The sequence below is a fragment of the Bolinopsis microptera genome, chromosome 10 (assembly GCF_026151205.1).
Source record: "Bolinopsis microptera isolate Bmic1 chromosome 10, MBARI_Bmic_1.0, whole genome shotgun sequence".
Taxonomy (NCBI): Eukaryota; Metazoa; Ctenophora; class Tentaculata; order Lobata; family Bolinopsidae; genus Bolinopsis; species Bolinopsis microptera.
The window spans coordinates 4,556,769-4,581,605 of NC_087081.1; the positions used below are offsets into that span (position 1 = coordinate 4,556,769).

General features: G+C 36.7%; 1 protein-coding gene and 2 long non-coding RNA genes across 3 annotated transcripts in view; all 3 read left to right on the plus strand.

Annotated features, from left to right (window-relative positions):
• The first annotated feature begins 14,562 nt into the window (after positions 1-14,562).
• Positions 14,563-14,874, plus strand: LOC134822427 (uncharacterized). Its single transcript, XR_010161184.1, has 2 exons — positions 14,563-14,643; positions 14,821-14,874. It is a non-coding gene; the product is annotated as an uncharacterized LOC134822427 (long non-coding RNA).
• A 906-nt stretch (positions 14,875-15,780) lies between these two features.
• On the plus strand, positions 15,781-16,375 carry LOC134822426 (uncharacterized). Its single transcript, XR_010161183.1, has 3 exons — positions 15,781-15,858; positions 16,000-16,137; positions 16,304-16,375. It is a non-coding gene; the product is annotated as an uncharacterized LOC134822426 (long non-coding RNA).
• Positions 16,376-16,378: 3 nt separating this feature from the next.
• LOC134822425 (adhesion G-protein coupled receptor G6-like) overlaps positions 16,379-24,837 on the plus strand; it is a 105,702-nt gene continuing 97,243 nt past the window's right edge. Inside the window, exons 1-10 of the mRNA XM_063833486.1 lie at positions 16,379-16,468; positions 16,677-16,774; positions 18,337-18,532; positions 18,683-18,853; positions 19,047-19,190; positions 19,372-19,605; positions 19,867-19,975; positions 22,119-22,327; positions 22,446-22,560; positions 22,788-23,595. Coding sequence (XP_063689556.1) covers positions 16,772-16,774; positions 18,337-18,532; positions 18,683-18,853; positions 19,047-19,190; positions 19,372-19,605; positions 19,867-19,975; positions 22,119-22,327; positions 22,446-22,560; positions 22,788-22,899 — 1,293 coding nt within the window. The 5' untranslated portion in view covers positions 16,379-16,468; positions 16,677-16,771 and the 3' untranslated portion in view covers positions 22,900-23,595. The remainder of the gene's footprint in view (positions 16,469-16,676; positions 16,775-18,336; positions 18,533-18,682; positions 18,854-19,046; positions 19,191-19,371; positions 19,606-19,866; positions 19,976-22,118; positions 22,328-22,445; positions 22,561-22,787; positions 23,596-24,837) is intronic.

Genomic DNA, 24,837 nt, shown 5'->3' on the forward strand with positions numbered 1-24,837 from the left:
CTCTAGTACCTTATTAATTCTTTATCGAAAATCAAAATATCAGCAAAAAACATGATGCTGGAAAAAAGCGTAAAAAGTACTCCAGTTGGTCTCTACAACTGCCGTGGATGCCGCTTATTGGTTTCGCCTAACGAAGGTTGGTTTCGCCTAATCTCTACTATAATTCAGAGAATTATTTTTGTAGAATGTATGTACGACCGCCCACGTGCAAATTAAATGAAAAATAGGAATTTAGGTAACAACTAAAAGGATCCATAGCAACGGTGTTTTAATGCACACATGCACGTGCAAAGATTGTTTTAACGTCATTTTGATCGGTTTTGTGGTAATAACATTGTGTTTAAAGTGTTTTGTATTTAAATCGGCTGTATAGCTTCGTCCCTGTTACCACGGGCTTTCTAGTCTCTATTATAATTCAGAAAATTCTTTTTGTTGTCTGTATGTACGACCGCCCACGTGCAAATTAGATGAAAAATAAGAAGTTGCATAGTAACCATGGTAACGAGGATTTTTACACGCACGTGCACGTGCAATGATTGGCGAACGGAATTTTTATCGGTTTAGTTGATATTACGTTTTGTTTAGTTCGAGCAACATTTTAATCGGCTGTATCTTCAGTGGGGATGAATACTTTTTGACACGATTAAAACTGACTGCCAAAAAATACTATTAGGTTCCTCCCGGTGACCACGGGTTTTCTAGTACTATAATAATTCAGAGAATTATCTTTGTTTGTACAATGTCTGTACGACCGCCCACGTGCAAATTAGGTAAGAAGCAAAAGGTTGCATAGTAACCAGGATAACGGTGGTTGTTACACGCACGTGCACGTGCAAAGATGGTTAAAACGGCATTTTTATCGGTTTTGTTGATATTACGTTGTGTTTAGTGCGAGCAACATTTTAATCGGCTGTATCTTCGGTTGAGTAGGATATTTTTTGACTCGATTTAAACTTACTAACAAAAAATACTATTAGCTTCTTCCCTGTGACCACGGGTTTTCTAGTATCATATAATATGATGTTTGCCTCTAGAAAGGTATAAGATTAAAATTATTTAATCGCAAAATTAATCGCAAGATGGTGATTGTAGACCCGCTTATTTAGTCTTTAGAGGAGGGTAGATGGTGTAGAGCATGGGCTTTCTTCTAGTTATCACTCGCCGATGATATTTGAAACGTTTAGGAAAGAGCTCAGCCATGAAAGTATATAAAATTTCAATAGTATAAGCTTCGTTCGAAGTATTTTGGACGCTGATTCCGAATTACCTGCTATAAATATATAGGGTTGCTATAAATGTATAGGGTTGAAACATTTGCCCAAGAAGTTATCGGCAAAAACTGTTTTGGTCACACGACAGGCTTGTAAAACACGAATTACGGTCATAGTGATCAGCTTCGGGGTCATGGTTACTGGATAGGATTAGGGGTTATAAAATCGTTTCGTTCGGCTGCAAATCCACAAATTCATTTAATTCACGTGATATAAGCACTCTGGCGAGTTAATTAGTCTTTTTTTTTCTTTTGATTGGTCGCCGTCAACTGTAAGCCTTCCTTGCGGTGGCTTTCACACTTGTCCCCATTCTCCAACTCCTGCTGCTAGAGAGAGAGACTCTTAAGTTATAAACCATAATTATATTATACATAGATATCGACAACAGACTCTGAGAGTCTTGACGTTCTGTTACCACCGCCCCTGGTGCAACCTCTTACGGGTTAACGATGAGGAGACAGGGACTTCCGGTCATGGCCTGCTACGTGCAACTCGTAGGAGTATGCAATGTTCCTGTAACGTCACTGTAGACCACTCCTCTGTCGTTGTTTTGAGTGTCCGATCCAAAAACCAAATCCTAGGGTACACGAGACGTGGAAGCCTGTGAACATGTTAGAGTCTGTTAAGTATTAGAGTCCTAGGGTTACACGAGACGTCGTAGCCTGTGAGCGTGTTAAATCCTGGGGTTGCACGAGAGGTGGTAGCCTGTGAGCGTGTTAAATCCTAGGGTTACACGAGACATGGTAGCCTGTGAGCGTGTAGACCGCTCCTCTATCGTTGTTTTGAGTGTCCGATCCAAAACCAAATCCTAGGGTACACGAGGCGTGGTAGCCTTTGAACGTGTAAAATCCTGGGGTTACACGAGATATGGTAGCCTGTGAGCGTGTAGTCCGCTCCTCTATCGTTGTTTTGAGTGTCCGATCCAAAACCAAATCCTAGGGTACACGAGACGTGGAAGCCTGTGAGCGTGTAAGAGTCTGTTAAGTGTTAGAGTCCTAGGGTTACACGAGACGTGGTGGTCTATGAGCGTGTTAAATCCTGGGGTTACACGAGACGTGGTAACCTGAAAGCGTGTTAACTTGTTAAATCCTGGGGTTACACGAGACGTGGTAGTCTGTGAGCGTGTAGACTGTAGACCGCTCCTCTAATATCGTTGTTTTGAGCGTCCGATCCAAAACCAAATCATAGGGTACACGAGACGTTGAAGCCTGTGAGCGTATTAGAGTCTGTTAAGTGAGTCCTAGGGTTACACGAGGCGTGGTAGTCTGTAAGCGTGTTAAATCCTGGGGTTAAACGAGACATGGTAGCCTGTGAGCGTGTAGACCGCTCCTCTATCGTTGTTTTCAGTGTCCGATTCAAAACCAAATCCTGGGGTTACACGTCATGTGGGAGGCTGTGAGCGTGTTAGTTTCCTGCGGAAGGTATTATTTGCCTTTGGGAAAAGCGGTTATGCTGCGGTTCTAAGGTTAGTAGAGGCTATTAGAGCCTTTCCTTGTTGTAGAGATGGCTAGTCTCTTCCTTTGCATAGGTTAGAAACACCCATGCACCTCCCGTTCGAGCCACCCACCCCACACCGCGTGGAGGTTCGGTGAGGTTTTTCGTGGGGCGAGTTAATTATTAAACTTGTATTATGTATGCATGCATGAGCTGCTATTTTACTTATCATTGATCAAAAATAGATCAATAATTTATCGTTATAGAAAATAGAAATAGTGCCACTTATACCCGTTGAAATGAGATAATCATAGTATTAAATACTTTTCACCAAAACCAAAAATTGGGTAGATTGGACCATCGACCGTATCTCCTTTTTCCAGACACAAAGGAAGTAGATCAATTTAAGTTACCGTTCTCAAATTTATGCAAAATGATACCGGGAATGTAATCGGTCGCTCGTTTTCCCCATTCATTCACGGCCTGCAAATTGTAACGAATTTAGGTTAACTACATTAATCAAACTCAGTAGAAATATTTTTGAGCTACTTTCGGGCTGATACTTAGTGTACGTCGGGATAAGAGCTGTAGGAAGTGTGTCCAATGAGGTGAAGTTTATCCAGTAGAAGTGCAAGTGTCAAAAGTATTATCTTTGAATTGACCACAGCGGTGACAGGGATCAAACAGAAAAGAATCAAGACCTAAATGATAACATTGAAAATCCATCTGGTGTCACTACAATAAGTTCAAATTATTTAATTCTCGGTAATTCACTCCTCTGTTTGCTTCATGCTAAATCTAACAGCTAAAACAAACAGGGGTCTGACTCTGAGTTAACAACTTATACTCAAAACGGCATTTTCTAGATGTCTCAGCAGTCAGCCTACATATCATAAACTAATTGCTGTGGCTTGTGTTGTTACATTATCTGATTGGAGATACATCTATTGTTAAATAAGTGTTTTGTTTAAATATAACTTAAAACTAAGATCTTGATACTAGTGACCTCCGTCAATACAATTAACGCTCTAGGGAGGCATTGTAACAGTCTGTATGTTTTGATCATTCGCAAATACAACAAGGTGTAAAGTTCTAAAATATTGGATTATAAAAGATAGCATAATATGTCGTTGTAAGAAAATGTTTTACAGAGCTGGTCGCATAAATACTGCTGCCTATCGAGTGACGGCAAGGCACCTAATAGGCAGCAAAGTAATCGGGAAATGAAGTAATCGGGAAAAATTTGAATTACATGGTTCCTGCAAACCGGATAACAGGTTAAATCAAATGATTACATAATATACTGATTAAAAGTTTACTATAATGATATTTATGCGATGTATCGCATAAAAGTATGCCTAAAGGTCAATAAATTTGGTACAATAAATTTGGTTACAAACATTTTTGTAATACCATAATTTTAGTCACAAATTTCGCAAATTTGTATACTACCTATGGGAAAAGGAAGTAAGTGCCATACTATGGCTGTTGTCACGAGTAAAGGCACGGCCTCTTAACACACTGTGCCATGATTTTAGGCTCGATTTCTAAACATACTATGATAATTGGGATGAAAATAGTAAAATGTGAGTGCTGTCACGTCGGCCGGGTGGTTTAGTGGTTTTAATACATTTACTTCCCACACGGACGACTGGGGTTCGATTCCCAGTGGGGACCAATCTGGTTCCCAATGGGGAGCAATTCGTTCGGATGCAGTTCGGCCACCAAACCATGGTTTGATGCTTTCATTAGAAAAAACTTTTGGCGGAAACAAATTTTAAATTTTCGAAATTTTTTTCAAAAGCTACCTACCTTTCCCAGTGTTTCAAGAAATCCCGATCATTTTGAGCCAATAAACATTTTTATGATTTTTGGTTACTTGCTAATTAGTAACTATCCAATTATCTAATTGTCTGACATGAACATTTGTCTTACAAAAATTTTTCTCGTCGATATGATAATTACCCTCTTTTAATTCGTATCCTTCTACGATGTTCACAGCTGAAGATATTTGACAAACAAGAAAGGAGGTGAAAGGAGGTAAAAAGTGGCAAAAGTGGCAAAAAGTGGCCTTAAGACACGTGGACAATTTTGGAAAAGTTCGCCACCCGAATGAAACATAAAATTGAACCTAAAAACATCATAAATCCTTTGGAAGCTTCTTCTGTCAGTAGATCGATTTTTTTAGACGGATCTGTCTGTTCTATAGTACTATCGTCTATCTTTGCACTCTGCACTGCAAATGTCCTTATCACGCAATATATTGACCTTATTAGGTAGTTAGGTAATCGTGACGTCACGTTATCCATGACAGTTGGCACGAGTACTGAATAGACTGTGCCTGCAGTCACGTCAGGCACGGATTATCAGCTAGGTACGGCTTTTGAAAAGCCGAGTGCCTGAGGAGTTGTCACGTATCCTTGGCACGCCCTATAAACACACTACGTACTTATGGTCATTAAATCTGACCGCACCATGACAACAGTCATGGTGACAACAGTCATAGTATGGTCGGGCCCTTAAATTCTGAGAATAAACTATGGGCGACATTCATACAATTCCTTTACAATTTTGCTAGAACACCTCTTTTTTAAATTCATGATATTCATTAATCGTTGCTCAGTAGTCATGAATTAAACATACAATTAACAGGTTGGTTACCAGTGAAACGTGAGGTGGAAATAGAGTGGGATCTTGAGTCGACACCTTTAGAAATTAGGACTGATAGTGTGCTGGGGAGTAACGATAAGGTGGTAGTGTTCTTCTACTCAGCTGGGGGAGAGAAAGCAGGAGATGTCTGGCTCTCCTTAGCCTCTACTCCACGATACAACCTCCTATGGTGCACATCCTGGACTAACTTCCCTGTTAATCTCCCCTCTACTGATGTCAAGGTATGGCGTATCACTCTAACCAGAACTGCAGGTGTTAGATTAGTGATACACTGTAACGAGGTGGAGGTGCTCAACAAACTGCTCTCTCAATCAACGTGTAGTGACAGTAAGTGGAGCACGTACTGGAACAAAGACGTGACAAAGATAACGTTCAGCAGTTTATACGACGAGGCATCTGATTACTACAGACCACAACCAGGTGACTAATAACAACAAGCATTGGTTTAACAAACAATAACTTTAATTTACAAATAAGCCAACTTGCTGATTCTCTCGTAAGCTCGTGATTACGTGTTTTCTGTCTAAATTTCAAGTATGCCATTTAGTTATTTAACATAAACACATATATTATAGGATATGGGATATAGGATAGTTAGTACATATTGTTATTTATAACTTAATAAAGTGGTCATCATTTTATCAATTTCTATTTAGCTATTTTACGAATAAGATAAAATCAGATTCTTCCAGATTGCAAAATGGCTAACTATAATTTAGAAATATTGCATATTTTGTAGTAGACATCATGGAGACAAGCCATTTTCAGCAACTAAAGGTTGAAACAATTATCAATTGTAAACTGACATTTTTACAAAATACCTTGAACATAAGCAGTAAGGTATTTTACAAAACAAACTCAAAACTTTTTTGGTTCAATATTTGTTTTGCAGAGTTTACACAATATGTGCATTGTGCAATGTGCATTGTGCTTCATAGTTTGTTGATGAGGCGAATTTTTAGCGTTAATCCTTATGACTGATAACAATTTGAATTAGTATTGGGCTTAGAACCAAGAAGGAAAATTTGTGGCACGAAATTACAAGAATCGTAAGAGTCTGGGTGGCAATAATTTCTTCGAAAAACCGTGGAATATGTGGATATTTAATTTTTCACATTTCTACTATAATTCAGAGAATTCCCTTTGTACACTGTACGTACGACCGCCCACGTGCAAATTAGATGAAACATATGAATTTGCTTAGTAACTGCATGGTAACGAGGGTTATTAAATTATTACACGCACGTGCACGTGCAATGATTGCTTTAACGTCATTTTGATCGGTTTTGTTGATAATACAGGGTGGGCCAAAAGTCAGTGTGCAAACGTTGGCCTTAATAGCTCAGTCACTGAGTGCCCAATTGAAATAATTTGTTCTGGTATGACTTTCTACCACCACTGGTTCGAGAAATTTGTCAAATCGAAACATATTTGTGTTCATTGTTTTCAAAAGAAGGTTCATTTTCGCATTTATTTGATAGTTTGGATAGTCGGATCGAGCCAAATTTTATTGAATTGTGTTTGGCCATTTAAATTACGTTTGCCCTGAAAAAATGAGAGTTCTAGCTTTTAAGATGACCGAGATATGAACCTTAACGAGGTTATTCATTACGTGTGATCAGGTGATCGGTTTACCTAATCACGTGATTAGGTGACCCCGTTAATCACCCCGTTAAACATTATGGGAATCGTGAAGGCTGCCCAATTAAGGCGTCGTGTCGCGGTGTCACATAATCACCCAGTCAATTTTGTTAACGAGATACAGAAAATGCTTGATAACTTCGTAATTTCTAATCCGTTTTGCCTCATATTTTTAGATCGTATGCAACATTTAATAATCTACCGTCTCTAAAAAAAATTAGACATCTAGCATGTTCGGGGAGAACAATATAAGTGTTTTAATATTGAATGGGCGTGGTCTAAAATATTCGAATTTTCAAATTTTGGATACGGAATCCTCGAACCAGTAGGTACAGTAAACCATCTGCAAAGCAACAACCCTCAAATATAAAACACGGCGGAGGTATAAGACCCAACGTTTGCACACTGACTTTTGGTCCACCCTGTACAATTTGTTTAGTACGAGCAACATTTTAATTGGCTGTATCTTCAGTTGTGTAGGATAATTTTTGACGCAATTTAAACTTACTAACAAAAAATACTATTAGCTTTCTCCCTGTGACCACGGGTTTTCTAGTCTCTACTATAATTCAGAAAATTCTTTTTGTCTGTATGTCTGTACGACCGCCCACGTGCAAATCAGACGAAAAATATGAACTTGCGTAGTAGCCATGGTAACGGCGCGAGGGTTATTACACGCACGTGCAATGATTGTTTTAAAGTTTTAACTTTTTAACGTCATTTTGATCGGTTTTGTTGATATTACGCTGTGTTTGGTACGAACAATATTTTAATTGACTTACTAACAAAAAATACTATTAGCTTCCTCCCTGTGACCACGGGTTTTCTAGTCTTACTTATAATTCAAAGAATTGTTTTTGTCTGTATGTCTGTACGACCGCCCACGTGCAAATTTGATGAAAAATAGGAATTTAGGTAACAACCAAAAGGTTCCATAGCAACGGTGTTTTAATGCACACATGCACGTGCAAAGATTGTTTTAACGTCATTTTGATCGGTTTTGTGGTAATTACGTTGTGTTTAAAGTGTTTTATATTTAAATCGGCTGTATCTTCGGTTGAGATGGATATTTTTTGATGCGATTAAAACTTTCTTTCAAAGAATACTACTAGCTTCGTCCCTGTTACCACGTCACGGGCTTTCTAGTCTCTACTTTAATTCAGAGAATTATTTATGTCTGTCTGTACGACCGCCCACGTGCAAATTAGATGAAAAATAGGAAGTTGCGTAGTAACCATAGTAACGAGGATTGTTACACGCGCGTGCACGTGCAATGATTGTTTTAACGTCATTTTGATCGGTATTGTTGATATTACTATATTACGCTGTGTTCAGTGCGAGCTGTATAGTTTCTAATTAAAGAACATTTCAGAAGTAGGCAGATTGAACATTGCAAGTGCAGAGATGAAGAACCAGCACGAATTTATATACCCTCCTCCAAATCTCATCGATGGAAATCTACAAACTTCCGCATACACATTAGGTGCTGAAGACGGTATGTGGATACGCATAAATCTAGAACAGTGCTCTCTTGTCACTAAAGTGACCGTCTACAACAGGAACAATTTTATTGGAGCTTCAATCTTCATAAAGGCAGGACATAGTTATGTTAAAGATTGTGGTAAGATCAGCAGTTCAAAAACTTCATACACTTTTAACTGTGAAGGAACCGGAAATGTAATTGAGATAAGTCAGGAGGGAAAAGTCGATCCATGGAATCTAGCAGAAATTCAAGTATACGGCACTTCTTCTGACTCTCTTTGTACAGGTACAATACAGTTGTAGCTATTTTAACTTTGTCATTCAGGCGCAAACATTCATGCAACACTAACGACGCAATTCATGATGCCTTCTGGCCCTGGACATGCTTGTTTCATATAAAGTTGGTTTCGTTCAAAAATATTGATATTTGATATTTGATCAATTTATAGCTTTATAGGCCAAAATTTGGTGCGTATGCCCAAAATATGCGGGTTGAGGGGATCACTAGCTACAAGTAGAGCAACTAAAATCTGGGTTTTGGACATGTTTAGGGTATTTGGCTAAATTGGGCCTAATTTGGACCAAATATGGGCGTGGCTGCCCCGTGGGTACCGTTTGGCGGTTGGGGTCCGGGACCCCCTCAAAAGTTCGGTCACCGGTCTTAGTTGGTATATAAAGAGAAAAAATAAACACTCAAAAATGGTTAACTGCGAAATTACTTCATACTTTTTGTATGACATTTTATAAATGAACTTGATCGTTTTAGCTACATTTTTGGAACTATTCCGCCAATCAATTTTTAAAAATAATAAAATAATAAAATCTATAAAGAAAGTGTCCTTTCTCATCAAAATATGTCCTCAAATATTCTTTCTTCTCTTTCTTATTATTATATCAGATAGCTGTTTTTTTCGAAATAATTCCGACCATAATAATTACATTTTTTGCTATTTTTTGGAGTTTTTACACTTTTTTCTTCCTTTTATTACTATGTTTTATTAGTTCAGATCAAAGGTAATTTTTTACCATTGTTAATGGTCTGGCCCGGCGCGCGCTACTTCGTAGCACTTGCCGTCGGGCCATTTCGAGAAGAGAGCGGCGCGCGCTACTTCGAAGAAATTTAGACGAGTAACATCCGTCAAAGGTAATTTTAGCTTTTAAGAATCAAAGATTATCGTCTATCAAATTAATAATATGTAAATATTACAATTTTTCAACTGAAGTGGTAGAAGAAAACCAAATATATGACAATTCAAATATTATATTAATTGAAAGATATGGTATAAAATATTGAAGGTATTTTTGTCTTGCTCATATATTTGCTCTATCCAGAGCCCTTGCGCTTGCAGTAGCGCGCGCCCGCCTCACGGCGGTAAAACAAGCGCGCCCGCAGTGGCGCGAAAGCACATGGTTAGGTGAACTCATATATAATCAGTGCAGTAATAAGCGCCAAGCGCGAGCACAGAACTTTTTTTCTCCGATTTCGATAAATTTGGTACCAAAAGTTGTCTAAAAATGTGAATAAAATAAATCCACCGTGTAGAAATTTTCGCTAAAAATACTACACGGCGCTTGTTCGCCGCGCGTGCTTTTTTTGCGCAAATTTTTAGTTTTTGGCCTATAACTTTCACATTTTCAATTATTATCACATAGTTGTTATGGTATCGTAATCAGCTCATCGAGACGAAACTTTTAGTACTAATATTTTAAGATTTAAAGGAATTTTTTTTAAAAGTTTTTAATGTGAACACAAGTGACAAGAGTCCCCCCTTGTGTAAAATTTTGAACAAATTTTCGAAAAATTTTGTGCTTGAAGTTGAAATATTATAATTTTGGTACCAAAAGTTGTGTCTGATTAAACTCATTACGATCCTGTAAGAATTATTTCAAAATATTCAATATTTTAGGAGTTATAGGCATTTTAAGCAATAAATTAACCATTTTTCGTCCTTTGTACACTTTTGCAATGCACAGGAGGCCCACATAAATCTCGACGTTATCGTGCTACACGGTGAATTTTCATTATTCACAGTTAAAGGCAACTTTTGGTACCAAATTTATCAAAATCAGAGACAAAAAATTCTGTGCCAACTCATGGCGCTTATTACATAGACTAATATGAACAACATAATCAGAATTTAACTTAGAATTAGAAATAACTGACGACATCAAAGTAAAGTCGCTCTCATAACTTAAGTTTTCTAATAAGAAATAATTGATAATTTAGATTATAACAATAATTGCGCCCGTTGTTTCGTTTTGGCGGACGCTAAATTTCCGTTCACTATAACTATAAATATTGGCTCCAATCAGCTCACTTCTTACTGGGCCGCGCTCAGCCTGTCATTCCGCCTAATCGATCTCTATTCGATTTATGAACATGATAGCCTGAGGTCCCCAGGTAACTCACTTCATAATAATAATATTGATACACATCATCAGTACACTATACTATTACTACGCATGCCACGTACAAATTGGGCTTATTACCTAATGCTATAATACATTACATGCATAGTATACATTAAAACTCTCTCGCGCCGCGCATTCATTGACATGCTAGCAGTAGCTATATACATCACATCTCCGAAAGCAATACTCGCGCGCGTAACTGCGCGATAGTTGTCATGGTAACATACGGAATGACACCATATTCAGACCCGCTTACAGCCATCTCCAAAATCCACGTTTTTCTGCAAAAACGTCCATTCGTAACCTTTCACTATTGCCTTTTTACAAAAGAATGAACGGAAAAAATTATATTATCAATTATGTAGATAAAAAATAATGACATAAAATAGTTCAACTTTTATCAAAAAACAGAGAATTTTTAAAGTTAACTAGATTAAAATTGAATAAAAATCATAACTACATACCTAAAAACGGTATTATATATTAATTGTGCAATGCATTTTATAATATTATCCATTTTAGATAGGGCCAACCCTGGCTCTAATTACAAACAAGATATCGACATGATCAATTAACATTTTTTATTTAATTGTGTATAACTATAATTACTACAGTCCACGGATCACGATGGTGGGCCAATTATTTTTATTTTAATTCTGTGTAAAAAACCTGTGCTTATCCTGTGTAAAAAGAATGTACAATGATGAATAACAATGATATCATGACCATGCATCATGCATGAAAGCCTCAAAGGGTATATTTGTTGAAAAGTAAGGGTTGTAAGTGGTTTTATAGTTCGAATGACCTCATTGTGATTACTTTGCAGCTATTCAGAGGTCTCTGATATGGTAACCAGTCACCAGTTACCAGTTACCAGTTACCAGTTACCGATAACCGGTTTTCAGACTAAGAAATCAGAGCAATTAGGCCACTTGCACGGTGATAGTGCTCCTTTTACCTCTGTTGCAACAGCCACATACTCATCCACATGCACAGGCAACAAAGGAAAAAATCATTATCAAAAGTGCAAAGAAAGGTGGTATAAACATTAATTGGAGCCAGTAAAAAAAACTTCCAGTTCCAGATTTATAGAAACCACCATAATCATACTACCGGCGTCTATTTGGATACCACTTTTGCTCTGGATCGTCAAACTTGTATCTATAAAATATAGACGCTTTGGCAGTCAATTTGGCTTAAATTGGAGCCTACAATCAAGTATCTGTAGATTCAAAAGTATAAACAATACAGTCATCTCCAACCATAGGTCTTGAAGATAATCGTTTACACTTTAGTTTATATTATATCAAAAAACAATTTAACGTCATCGTCACCACTTGATGACGTCATCAAATTAAGCGTTTTTAAATCTTGATTATTGACAAAATAACAACTTTTCAAATCAATTTAACACCATTAAGGAGTAATTTTATTCAAAATCTGAGGACGTTTTCACCTTCGATAATTGTTCAAGCATTCTAAAAATCTACCGGAAAATGTTTCTACCTTGCTCCTTCATAAAGATATTTGTTATTGAAGTTAGTGCTTTTTTGAAGAATAATTTTATAAAAACACAAAAGTTGTGAATTAGTATTCTCTGGTGTTGGGCCATCTCTTGGGTGGTGGAGCTCAATTTTGCTTCTTAAAGGTCTAAATTGTGTTATAGGCTAGTAAAAGAATAAAAATGTAAGCTTTTGATTCGAAATACGCCCCGCTCTTTGTTGAAAAACTCAGTCCCAGATTTTAAGTCTTGATGAAAAATATTCCTTTATAATAATGTTTTTCAGCTGACGTTCCCAAAAACTGGAAATCACTTATGGAACTTTTTGCTGGAACTGACCTTGAAGATGGCTTGATCAAATTAAAGGTATGTAGTCTGTGTATCAAGATTATAACATGCAAACTTAAATCCTTCTTTAATTATTTCAAAAGAAAATCAAATACTTTACACTATTTCATAGTTCATACTGCCTTCATTGTTTAATTATTTCAAAAGAAAATCAAATACTTTATATTATTTCATATTGCCTTCATTGTCAGGATAAAAAAGGAGTTTGGAGTGAAGAAGAAAAGATATTTCGATGTTTTTTCATCGAAAGTATCGGAGTTGAAATAACTTGGACGAGCTTTGGTGAGCTTTGCACATTCTTTTTATATTTCCGTTACATTTTCTTTTGTATTTACTATATTCACCATTTAAAAATGAGAAATTCCTTATATTCGACGAAATAGTAACCAGTAACCACACATATCTTTGTCACTGTCAGGCAGTAGCGAAGTAGTCGAGGGTGACGGTGTTGACATTAGGGAGGGTAATCAAGTTTTAATGCTGTCACCAGAAAAAATACTCGAGCTACAGAAAGCGGGTCTGAAAGGAGTTACCTGCTCTTCGGGGAGGGAAAGTTTGAAAATTAGGTTTCCACCGTCAGGTTAGTAAGCTTAAATTACATTTATTCGTAATTTTCTATTTACTACGTTGGTTTCACAATGTGAGTACTCTTTGTAGAATTAATATTCAAATGTTTTGGTTTTAAGTTCGTCGGACTTTAATTGATGGCATCAAGTAAATAGGAGAATTCTAATTGAAATGCAGAAAAGAATGTTTTAGAATAATCAATTCCGCTGCCTCTAATTAGATTTAACGCACCACATAATTTCAGCCGAAAATGTCATAGAAAAGACGTTCATGCTCAACTTAAACCCGGATATGGACGAGCTGAAATCAAGTGTTGAGCCACTATTTAAAGTATGTTATTGAAATCTGCAAAATTCCTTTTAATTAACGTGTAATTATACAGTTATCAAGTATGCAAATAAAATCAACAAATTTCTCACTGTAAACTTGAAAACTATAATTGAATAAAACCTCCTTTGATATCTAATAGGAAGATGAGATATTACGATACAATGAAAAAGAGAAATATATGTTTGCTTCACACAGTGTACCCTCCAATGCTCGTATTGGAGACACTCACTTAGATTTCCTCGCCGTCAAAGGTTAGAACTTTCTTTGAAATTTTCTGTTGTATTGAGGAGTTTTGTGAAACTTGGTTTTTAGATGACTGGCCCAAAACACAATTTTAAGGGAGCAAAAGTAGTATATTGACACAGATATCCCAACCAATTCTCGACCCATACCATTATAATTTAAACCAAGTTATTTCACATTTATTCATATCAGGGGAAAATTGTAGCAAGTACCAGTTACTGAACTGCAACTTCGAAAATTTTGCTCTTGGTGAAAAGGATACGTGTGACGGGATTAAAGCTCATTGCAAGCTTAAATCTCTTTCCAAGGTATCAAATAAATCAATCTTCAGGCAATTTAATGGAGATTGATTGATTCTGCACATTGTCATTAATAAATATGGCTAAATTAATATAATATACATTTGTTATTAACGTGATAGCTGAGTATGTTTTACAATGTAAGCATCATTGCCATTGTCTTAATTTTAAACCATTCCTAGACTACATACTGGATAAACGACACAAGGTCGGACTGCAAGCTAAAAAAGATAAGCGACCTTACCCTGGATTCCATCAACGTGTTAGAAGGAGAACTAGTAAATTTGACATTGAAACAACATACACGTTGTCTAGTGTACTCACAGTTACTGCTACAAGAATTTAAGGATAACCAACCTTATTTTGGCGATAGACTGAAAGGTGTTATGATCATATTGACTCAGATGAGCTCCTCAACGAATGTTTCTATTGAGTTGCGGAAAATGTGGGAGCATGTATTTGTTATAACTTTCTGAATCTAGGCTCTAGCAGTTGGTATTTCGTGAACATTTCGAAATTATAACAAGTTATTTCAAATCATTTTGAATGGTCAATTTTAAACGATTTTCTATAAAAATGAAAAATCTCATTTCATAACAGTTCAAATCTAGATTGTCCTCAGAGCGAAAGACCTAAGACTAGCCTTCATGAAAAATGTTCAATCGGACTGCAACCTTACCCTGGATTCCATCAACGTGTTAGAAGGAGAACCAGTAAATTTGACATTGAAACAACATACACCTTGTTTAGTGTACTCACAGTTACTGCTACAAGAATTTAAGGATAACCAATCTTATTTTGAACATCATGGCGATAGACTGAACGGTGTTATGATCATATTGACTCAGATGAGCTCCTCAACGAATGTTTCTATTGAGTTGTGGAAAATGTGGGAGCATGTATTTGTTATAACTTTCTGAATCTAGGCTCTAGCATTTGGTATTTCGTGAACATTTCGAAATTATAACAAGTTATTTCAAATCGTTTTGAATGGTCAATTTTTAAACAATTTTCTATAAAAATGAAAAATTTCATTTCATAACAGTTCAAATCTAGATTGTCCTCAGAGCGAAAGACCGAAGACTACCCTTCATGAAAGATTTTCAATTGGACTGCAACCTTACCCTGGATTCCATCAACGTGTTAGAAGGAGAACTAGTAAATTTGACATTGAAACAACATACACCTTGTCTAGTGTACTCACAGTTACTGCTACAAGAATTTAAGGATGACCAATCTTATTTTGAACATTATGGCGATAGACTGAACGGTGTTATGATCATATTGACTCAGATGAGCTCAACAACGAATGTTTCTATTGAGTTGCGGAAAATGTGGGAGCATGTATTTGTTATAACTTTCTGAATCTAGGCTCTAGCAGTTGGTATTTCGTGAACATTTCGAAATTATAACAAGTTATTTCAAATCATTTTGAATGGTCAATTTTTAACAATTTTCTATAAAAATGAAAAATCTCATTTCATAACCCTTCAAATCTATATTGTCCTCAGAGCGAAAGGCCTAATACTAGCCTTCATGAAAAATGTTCAATTAGAGAATGGCTTGAGAACCATCCACGAAAAGAAGGTTACTAGGGTCTTATGGGAAGTTAAGTTTCCTCTAGTAAAGGAAGAAACACTTGATTTTCCTATGGCAGAGGGTAATGTATTTAAATGTCTATTCTTTCCCTTCGATATGTCTAATTCTATTTCAACAAACGTTTAAGTTCACAATTGGATCATTCAACTCTGACGTAATCTCATAATATAAGGGAAATTCCTAACCACTTTATAACTTTCAGAGGTAAAAGAGACTGAAATAAAAATCACACTGCCAAGGGGCCTCAATAACATAACTGCTCTCGCGGGGTCTCAATCTTTTATACTTATAGTCTCCCTATACCATGATCCTGAAACTGATTTCAATAGCAATCTAGAAGGTTCAATGTTCACGATTTCCTCTTCTATTTTTTAACTATACAATTACATTGATACGAGTTTGATGAAGGATTTGTGGTCATGTCAAATTGTATGTGATGATAATTGGCAGTGCGATCTAAATTTTCTTGATGAATTTCTTATTAAGATAATGTATTTATTTAACAGATAAACGTTACGGTTCGAAATTGGTAGATATTGAGCCGCCAACCGAGTTATCTGGGCTAGAGAAGGATCAAGAGATCTCAATCGGAATTAGGCTAACTGATAAGAACAAGTTTAGTTTGTATTACAACCCTTTGTGCTATTATTGGGACGATCGCGTTGAAAAAGGTAAGTGAGCTGCTTCGGTGTAAGGTTACTACTTACTTACGATGACTAATAATTAGGTACTTATATGAAACAAATTACTTATTTTTTTACACTATTGCAATATATTTTATGTATAGAAGGCTATAGAAGCCTTTCTGAAAACACTTCTCACACCTTATTTTTAGCCTTCATAAAAACCGAACATCTTAAAATAAATCGAACTTTGCAGCGCTCTCTTGGACGACTGATGGAGTTACGACAACATTTACAGACGACGGTACTTTGGAATGTAACACGACTCATCTTACTGCTTTCTCTGCACTAATGGTATGACAATTCGTATACAGTAGCACACAAATTATTAATTAGTGATTTGTAATTAGTAATTAAGTAATTAGTAATTGACACTAACAGTATACACTAGTTCTCACTTACAACTCAAACGAGTTAGAAAGTGAAGCTAACGGTTGTTTCCCAACTTGAAGTGTCACAATTTGTGACCCATAATACTTTATACATATTGACTATTGAGATACCTACACTGCTTAATACATGAAATGAAATGAAATGAAATGAAATGAGGTATTTATATCCCGCTCATATGATTAACCAACAACACAAGGAAGGTGGTAAACCATGTCAGAGCGGCTGATGTGAGCAAATGTGTAAAAGTGAACTAAAGTATAACTCATCATAAGGCAAAGACAAAATTAAAACATCTTTTATTGTAAACCGCACTAAACTAAATAGAAGCAGAAACCATACAATACATGTAGGTATAATAAAGGTAAGTACAGTGACATAATCAATCAAGAAAGAAACAAATCCTAGAAAGTAAGAGATCAAGACATAAAATGGAGTGCGGTAAAAAATAAAAGCCTTTCCAGTGATGACAATGGAAATAAAAACATCAGAACTTTTTTTTCTTTGGTACCTTGAGCATGAGATGGTCACCAGGTCTCTTCGACCTGGTCATGGTGTTTGAATTCTATATCCACTACATGAGGTAATCAGGTGCAGTACCGTGAACTGATTTGTGGGTTAAAAGAAAACTTTAAAGAAGATTCGTTGGTCTATAGGGAGTATGTGAGCCTTCTTATAGAAGGGAACCAAGTCCGTGGTCCTCTCTTCTATGTTATATATAAAACGAACTGCCCCATTAAGGGTGGATCTAAGTTTGTTCAATCTGGTCTTGGGTAGATTCATGTAAACAGAATTACAGTAGTCTAATTTAGATATGACCAGTTGTTTCACTTTCACCAGCATCAATTTAATGCCTTCATCCAGGTAACAACCAATGGTTCTTAGGTTCATCATTGTCCAGCTGCATTTCCTTTTGACATTATTGATCTGTCGTTCCATATTCAGAGTTTCATCAAATTTGACACCTAGACTCTTCCAGCTGTCTCCTTTACACTCCGTAGGTAGAATTTCAGTGCTTCCAAATTGCAGTCTGACACTGAGTTCACACTTTTTTAGAACATGGCTCTTTCCTAACAACAGTAGTTCTGTCTTTGTATCGTTCAGTTTCATGTAGTTGTTCACGATCCATGCTTTTATCTCTGCGAGACATTTGTTTGTTCTGTCTTGGACATCAATGAACTGTACCACATGGTTTGGTTTAAATGAGATGTACAGCTGAAAATCATCTGCATAGAGCTGTATATCAAGACCATATTTGGCCGCAATTTTCTGGAGAGCTTTGATATAAAGGATGAAAAGAATAGGCCCCAAGAGTGATCCCTGGGGAACTCCAAAAATAATAATTTTTTTACTGATTTGCAGAAGAACAAGATTGTTTACTGATTTGTCGCTATGTATTTAAACTTGAACTGCCTACGTTTTAAAGTAACAAACTAAATCATCACTAAATAACGACCCCTCTCCAGAGCACGGGACCACCTACCCCACACGACAGTATACTATCCTACCTAACCTACGTGTGCGGGGGAATGTCGTGTCTTGCTTTAGTGCTCACTCTCATAGCCCTCACGTGGTTCAAGGACATCAGACGGTCTCCTTCTAACAAGATTCACATCTGCCTGGCTACAACCATGTTAATTGCCATGCTCCTCTTCCTGGGAGGTAAGTGTTGGGGACTGGGGAGGGGTGTGGAAATTATCGTTTCGAGTTTTAAACCACGTGGAAGCATAACAATGTGAAGCAATTGTTAAATGGAGGATCTGAAACTGTGATTGTTATGGGGAATTGTTCTTAACTTGTAACTCACCGCAGGAGCAAAATATTATGATGGCATGAACGAGCACCTCTGTAAAGCTATAGCTATAGCTCTACATTACTTGTGGTTAACTGTGTTTATGTGTACTGTGGTGGAATCTTACAATCTCTGGTTGCTCTTCATCAGGATCCTTCAAGCTAGGAGCTCCAGATTTATAATGAAATCAGGTTTATTTTGTTGTTCTATCATTCAGGATCTTGCCTCAGAAATTTAGAGGATACATTTGTCACTTTTTCACTATGTCACTTTAAGTGAAATGAAATAGTTTTAGAGTTGTAAGAAGGGATTTTTGTTAGTTTCACAATTCACATAAGTGACATAGGTAGGTAGGAGGTTTCATGAATGTTTCATATCTTTCAGCGATAATGGTATTTGTTATACCGGGACTGATTGTTGGTTTAACAGCCGGAATATCTTATGACAGTTATAATGACACGTCAGTTTGTCTGTTTCGGATTTCCAACGAGAGCACCATACAAGACTACGTTCTCTATGCTCCAATCGGTAGGTTTGTAGAGATTTCACGGGAACTGATAGCGACAATTTTATTGGTTATGAGGAATATTTCGAATAGCAACACTAACAGTTTAACAAACCTAATTAAATTATTGTTACAATCTCCTGAATAAATTACTTAATTTAAACATGAACATTACACTAATAACTTGCTAATAACATTCCACAGGTCTATCGAGTATTTTTAACTGGGGTATCTTCATCCTCGTTATGGTCAAAATCTTCAAGAAAGGAAGATACCAGCATTTCGAGAGTAAAGTACAGAAAATAATCTCAAAGTTGAAGGCTGTTTCTACTTTGTCGTGTGTTTTGGGTCTCGCCTGGGTGCTGGGGTTTCTAATGTTCAACCATCCCGCTAATATTGCATTCCACTATCTGTTTACTGTCTGCAATACTCTGCAAGGTATAAAATGAAATGAAATGAGGTATTTATATCCCGCTCATAAAGTCATATGATTATCCAACAACACAAGGAAGAAGGTTAACCATAGGTTATGAATTTTTAAAAATCTATGATTTGAAATCATTATCATTTCATAATTATTATGGCAGTATAACAAAGTTAGATTGTCACAACCAGCATTACAATGAACTGCATTTCTACCGGCTATTATTGATGCTGTAATGTCATTTCTAAATTTGTTTAAACGATTTTATTCCGTAGGAGTCCTGATTTTCATCTTTCACTGTGCAATCAAACCGGACATTTACCAGAAGTGGTCGTATTTCTTTCGTAACATTGGGAAGAAATCTAAAAATAAACCCAGTAGCAGGTTTTATGATTTATTTAGATTAATTTCCTGGTTTTCTCTTTTTAGCATGTTTATTTTAAATCCTTGTTCAACTCCTATTTTGCAGCCTTACTCTAGTGTATTTACTGATTTACCAAATTGTGTTAAAATGTTAGGTTGCAATTTCTTTTCAGTTACATCTACTCCATTCATGCAGTTAAAAGCTCTATTTTCTTTTAAAAAACCGTCTTAAAGCAATTGGGATAAACCACAATAATTGTCAGTAACATACAAAAACGGCTTATCTCAAAAAATACAGTTATGAGATATTAATATTTTTAATTAGCAGTATCAATTTTCACTCGATTTGGCTCAAATCCGTTTGTCAATGGTGATTATGTTAATTAGATCATTACATATTTTGATGACATTGATGCCACCAAACTTCTCTAGAGGCAGATCTATATGAATTAAAAACGAATCAACTGTAAGATAAGCCCTTTTGACATTCACAATAGCTGGTCATAATATGATAAATGATAATGGCTTTAGCCTTTACGACATAGAAGCCCTTTTGCAGCAATTCTATCTGAATAATAATATCAGAATGTGTGTCTGTCTGTGTGTCTGTCTCTATTTGTGTGCGCGTGTAATTTCCGAGCGGTTTAATAGCAAGTAAACGGTTAGACTTAGAGTTATGGAAGCGATTTTTTTTCGTTATACTTATACTGTTATAGTTTCGAAAAAACTCTGATGAAGCCAATTATAAGCAATTTTTTTAATCGGCCGGTGGTAAGTGGATTAATTGATGGTTTTGTAACACAAATATCAAATATGACATAAAAGGGCTCACTTTTTCTCCCTCCTCGCTCACTCTCCCATTAGTCATTACTGCATATGCAGCGTTGGTACATGAATCATTATTAAGTTAGCCCAAAGACCACTGTTATGTAATACTATAAGCTTATTAAGGGGGGGAGGGGGAGGGGGCACTCATTGCGGTCACATACGACAATGTCATGCGTGTTATAGGCAGGTTTGGTCTTTTGCATTTCAACTGCAATGTAGTGAAGTCCCGGCCTTAGGCACGAGCTACACTAGTTCATTGATATTTTAGTACTTTAGAGTGGCTCACTGCAAAATAAGCCCTGCTGAGTACCGTAGTGGTTATTTACCCGGTGTTTATTTGCACGTTTTTATCAAATATGGGCACAAATATGTCGTTTTTGCCCAAATATGGTTAAAAAACGTGGAAATAAACACCGGGAAAATAACCACCACCCTGCAGGTAGGCTATGTTTCTAGCAAAGATCATTTTCACTATCACATTCAAGATAATATATTTGACTGGGAGTCCTTTTTGTTATTGTTAAAGATCTGTATTGTCAAAAGATCATGCGCTGCACGACAACACGGTCTCTTTGATCGTTTCCTTGAGCTCATGGAACTGGAGCTCTAGTTTGGTTTTTCAGGCTGGGTAGGCTTGGCTGCTGTTAGAATGTTTACATACATTAGTGGTCATTAGGTGGTGATAATGACGTTAAATTATTTGTCAAAATATTATTTGTTCATATAATGTAAACTAAAGTCTTAACAATTATCTTCAAAACCTGTGGTCCGCGATGGATATATCTTTTGTAGTTTTGAATCTACGGACACTTGAATAAAGGCTGCAATTGACTGCCAAAGCGTATATTATATAATCTATATATATATATATAGATTAAGATACATAAATAAATTAAGATAGATAGTGATATATACATATACTTTATCAGTCATAATTATCACGGACATTACTCTCACGCTGAAGACCTTAGCGTGAATAATTAAGTCCGTGAAAATAATGTGTGTGGCATTAAGGTCATTGAATAATATTTATTCTATTCCGTACAACAACAAGTACAACAAAAGCACAACTGACAACATCTTCATTTACAAATGTCTTAATTTGTAACATCCTAATCTTTACGTGCCTTTTACTATTAAGTAATTCTGGGATTCGTCTGCTTAATACCAACATGCATCTCCAACTGTTAAAACAAATAGCCTAATATAAATGTAAATATCAAATTATAATTTCATGGTTGTTTACATAAACTTTTGTCTTTTTAACAAAATTCCGTCACATTTTTCGCGCGATCTTTTGAAGCTGCTTATATCTTAATCTAGGAGGCTTTCGCAGGTACAAGAATGTGACAACACCGACCGCCTTAAATGTCACAAATAATGCTATATCCAATACTGCAACAAAAAGCAGACTCATGGACTTATTTACCGGGATGTTCCAAAAACGGAGCTCTACAGTTACCCTCTCCACCACCGTCAATGAGTTGAGTCTGACAAGGCAGCTTACTCGCCAGAGGACTGACAGCAATGATTCCCTAACTGCCGGTTTGTTTCAGTAAACTTATCACGATATCTAATTAATCGCCTAGTAAGGACTTAGCACTAGGACTCTCTCTTTGGAAGCCTTGAATTTTTTACTGACCCATGATCTCTTACATCGTAGGTATGCAAACAGCGGTGGATCTGATGAAGAAAGCATCGCTGGAGGCACTTGAAGAAAAGGATAGTTCCGTTGCTAGTCCTTCGCCTGTTAAAGTAGTGCGAAAAAATATGTTAAGGTACGTTTCCTTTGGTAGTACATTTTATAATGCAGATAAAAATTTAGAATATCACGTCATTTTAAAATTTACTATTTTCCTACGTTTAAATGCTAGAGAATCGTTTGGAAATGACAAAACATCGCAAGGGCTAGCTTTCACTAAGTATAAATTTGGTTGAAAATATGTGATTTTTACATATTCGACCCGGCGTTCATTTTGATTTATTGATCAGGTTATCATTTCAGCTCCCACTTTCCACTTGGAGACCAGTCAGGGCACGATTTAACTCCTCCGGGCGACCCAGTTCCCAGCAATTTAGAGTTCCTTGAAGCTCAAGAATCTAACACTAATGTCTAACAGTCAAGAAATCAACTATACCGAGAAGTTCAATGCTCAGACAAAGATAAAAGATACTGTGGCAGCTCAAGAAACTAACACTAACAATCCCAATAGATCGACTTTACCAAAAAGTTTTGTCAATGCTCAGACAGAGATAAAAGATGCAGTGGCATTCAAGTTCGTATGTCTCCGGAAAAATGTCCGCTTCTCCTCTAGATCAGAGGTTGAGGAAAGATATAACACCCACGCCCCCACCACAGAGTGAAGTTGTAAAATTCAAGAGAAAACAAACTCTAAAACAAACTCCCAAAGCGGAAATTTATCAATTGTCAACACTAAAAAATGGTGCTAAGTTCAAGGCAAGGTTGACTCCTAAAACTTCACTGGAAATAAAGCCCCAAACTCCGATTACCACTAAACTTTCTCAGTTAGAAGAATGGATTCTTTGAGAGCACTAAGATCCAGGACAGAATAACTAAACGCCTTATTTATCATTTCATACGATAATTTTCTATTAAAAAAATATATTTAAATATATCTGGTATATATACATATCACCGGAGACTCGAGGGCGGAACAAAATATTGCACGCGCGTGCGCGTGCAATATTTCATATGTCCCCGAGGGCGCTAGCCCGAGGAGGACATATTTTCGTATAGCACGGAGGGCCCATCGGGCCCGAGTGCTATACGATTTTTCCGCCCGCGGGTCGAGGTGATGTGGATTATATCCACCAGCGTGAGCTTTTTCTTACAGATATTAGTTTTTTATATCAGGTATATCCATGAGCGGGCGCTTCTCAAGTGTAGTTGTAATGCCACTAATTAGATGATCTAAGTTTTATAAATGTAAATATATCCACAATACATTATATTATTGTACATACTACAATGTGATATATCCACAAGTGGGCGTTTATCACGAAGCTTCAGTTTCCAACAATCACAGCAAATTAATGTACAAGATTTCAGAAATTTTACGAGAAAATCATGTTGCTTTTAGTTTAAAATGTTATAGAACAGGCCAAAATGACTGACTATAGAACGAAAAACCGGCCGCTATCAAACAATGTTTCAGCTCATTGTTTCATGTACATATAATTTTATTGTAAACAATCAAAATATAGGCCCTCTCTCCCTCTCTCCCTCATCTCCTTATCTCCTTCTCTCCCTCTCTCACTCTCTCACTCTCTCCCTATCTTCCTTTCTCCTACTCCCACTCTCCTTACCTCCCTCTCTCCCTCTATATCACTCTCTCTTTATCTCCATCTCTCCTCATCTCCCTCTCTCCTCCTCTTTCTCTCCCTCTCTACTTCTCTACCTCTCTCCCCTCTCCCTCCCTGGAACCAGAACAAGCACCGCCAGTCGCCACAGAGCCTGCTACTAGCAAGTGAGTTGTCATTATCAGTTACCAGGGTAGGTAACCAGGGTTACCCAGGTAACCAGTTACTAGAGTTTCTGTAGCAGCTACTGAGTGACTGGACAATCAAAAGTAGTAACCCAGACAGCTCGAGATCACAGTCTGATCATGGACATTGAATATGAAAGTTAAAGATCAAGTTTATAACATCAATTTAAATGGCAGTTTCAAAACAAAAACAGGGCAAAATATCTTTTGGGAACACAATAGAATAACACGTAAAATGTCGGCCTAAATTTCAAGGTTTATCAACTGAAATAGTGAACTGAAAATGGTAAACACATAACAATTATTGATACTAATGGATATCACAGGCTTAGACTTAACGTCTCCACGAATTTGGTAACCATAGTAACAGTGTGTCACGTGTTAATTATGAGCCAATCATAGCAATCTGCGTGAAAACTGATATAGCATCCGATATAAATAAGGTGAGCTCAGAGTTCAGAGTTGATACATTCTTTACATCCACATATTGCCGTGGGAACTATTAACTTATTAAAGTGTACTGTGTAGTGTGGATCAATAACACTGTTC